The 1,485-nt window shown below is 34.9% G+C and overlaps 1 protein-coding gene across 1 annotated transcript in view; it reads left to right on the top strand.

The window, feature by feature from the left end:
• The first annotated feature begins 650 nt into the window (after window positions 1-650).
• Window positions 651-1,485, top strand: part of LOC17884302 — a 1,484-nt gene continuing 649 nt past the window's right edge. The window contains exon 1 of the mRNA XM_006290179.2: window positions 651-1,484. Within this exon, the coding sequence (XP_006290241.2) occupies window positions 651-1,484 (834 nt within the window). The remainder of the gene's footprint in view (window position 1,485) is intronic.

The following is a 1,485-nucleotide window of genomic DNA, read 5'->3' as shown; positions in this document are numbered from 1 at the left end:
ACATTTAATAGTATAAAAACAATGAAAAAATGAAGAAGTACATAAAATAAAGAAGAAATATAATTGAAAACAAAAGTTTTAACCAAATATATAATCAAGCTCTTACAATGATATCTTAATTGAGCTTTCAACCCATGTAAGAACATTAAAAATTAAACAAAAAAAATATTGAGAATATCATATATGGTGGAGGAGGATGTAAAAATGAGTATTTATAAGATAAAATATGATTTAAGTTACAATTCTAAAATAATTAAATAAGAGGAGTTATAATTATATTTCATAGTGTGTTTATTAAAGTTAAATGGAGGAAACAAATAGTCAATTGAAAGGTTATATAATTTAAGTTACAATTTAATAGTAAAGTGTGGATTTCAAGTATGATATTTGGTTTAATTAAAAATAAATATTATAATTAAAAAATAAATGTTAAATGGACCAATAAGGAGAGAATGAAACCTTAAATATTCCCAAGAAATAATTTTATTTTTACTCTCTTTTTATATTCCTCTTAATTTAAGTTATATTTCTAGATTTAATTATATTTTTCATCCTTGTAGTATATATAATAGATAGAAAATGGAATATCAAATTGTTTTTAGATAGGAAATCAAGTATAAAATTCAAAGTTAAAACAAATTATAATGTAGATGGCGACTCTAAAGACGATTCTCGATCTTTGGCGGTTATTTCTCTTCGCCTCTCTTGAGACGGTTTCTAACGGTTGCGCCGGCGTAGTGGGGAGTTCCTTCTCTTCGGAACGTGTGGCTTCTATCTCCACGAAGTGTCCCTCCCCACTCCGTGATGTTCATCTGACGGTTTCCTTGATCTATAAAAGCAGAACTTTGGAACTGAATTTTCTCCAAATCTTCTCTGTTCTCTCAATCACTACTTTGTTTCCTCTTCGCTTCTATTTGATTCTTCTGAAAATGGCTGATAATCTTCGACGACAAGTTCAAGACATTGATCTTGGTGCAGATGATGATCCTGTCGCTATTCCTGCGAATCTTGTGGCAAATGCTGTTGCTGAAAACCGTTTTGTTCTTATGGGTCGGCCTGTGTTCCCTCGGCGTCAGAACTTGAGAGCCATCATCGCTTCTATGCCACGAGTTTGGGGTCAATCGGGTTTGGTTCACGGTCGTATTCTTGGTGGGAACCAATTTCAATTCATTTTCCCCTCGGAGGAGTCTCTAGAGACGGTTATCCGTCGTGGTCCCTGGGCGTTCAACGATAGAATGCTTGTTCTTCAGCGCTGGAATCCTTTTGAGAATCCCCCGATTATCAATTTCATTCCTTTCTGGGTTCAAATCAGAGGCATTCCTCTCCAGTTCCTTAACAGAGACGTGATTTCTCACATCGGTCGTTCCATTGGTCCTCTCCTCGACGTTGACTATGATGTTGAGGCTGTGGCTCGTGTGGCTTTTGTTCGTGTTCAAATAAGTTGGGATATCCAACTTCCTCTTCGTTTCCAGCGTCAAATCCAAT

This window comes from Capsella rubella, unplaced genomic scaffold, assembly GCF_000375325.1.
Source record: "Capsella rubella cultivar Monte Gargano unplaced genomic scaffold, Caprub1_0 scaffold_6, whole genome shotgun sequence".
Lineage (NCBI taxonomy): Eukaryota > Viridiplantae > Streptophyta > Magnoliopsida > Brassicales > Brassicaceae > Capsella > Capsella rubella.
The sequence above is the reverse complement of the archived record's forward strand: the minus strand, read 5'-3'. Positions and strand labels throughout refer to the sequence as shown.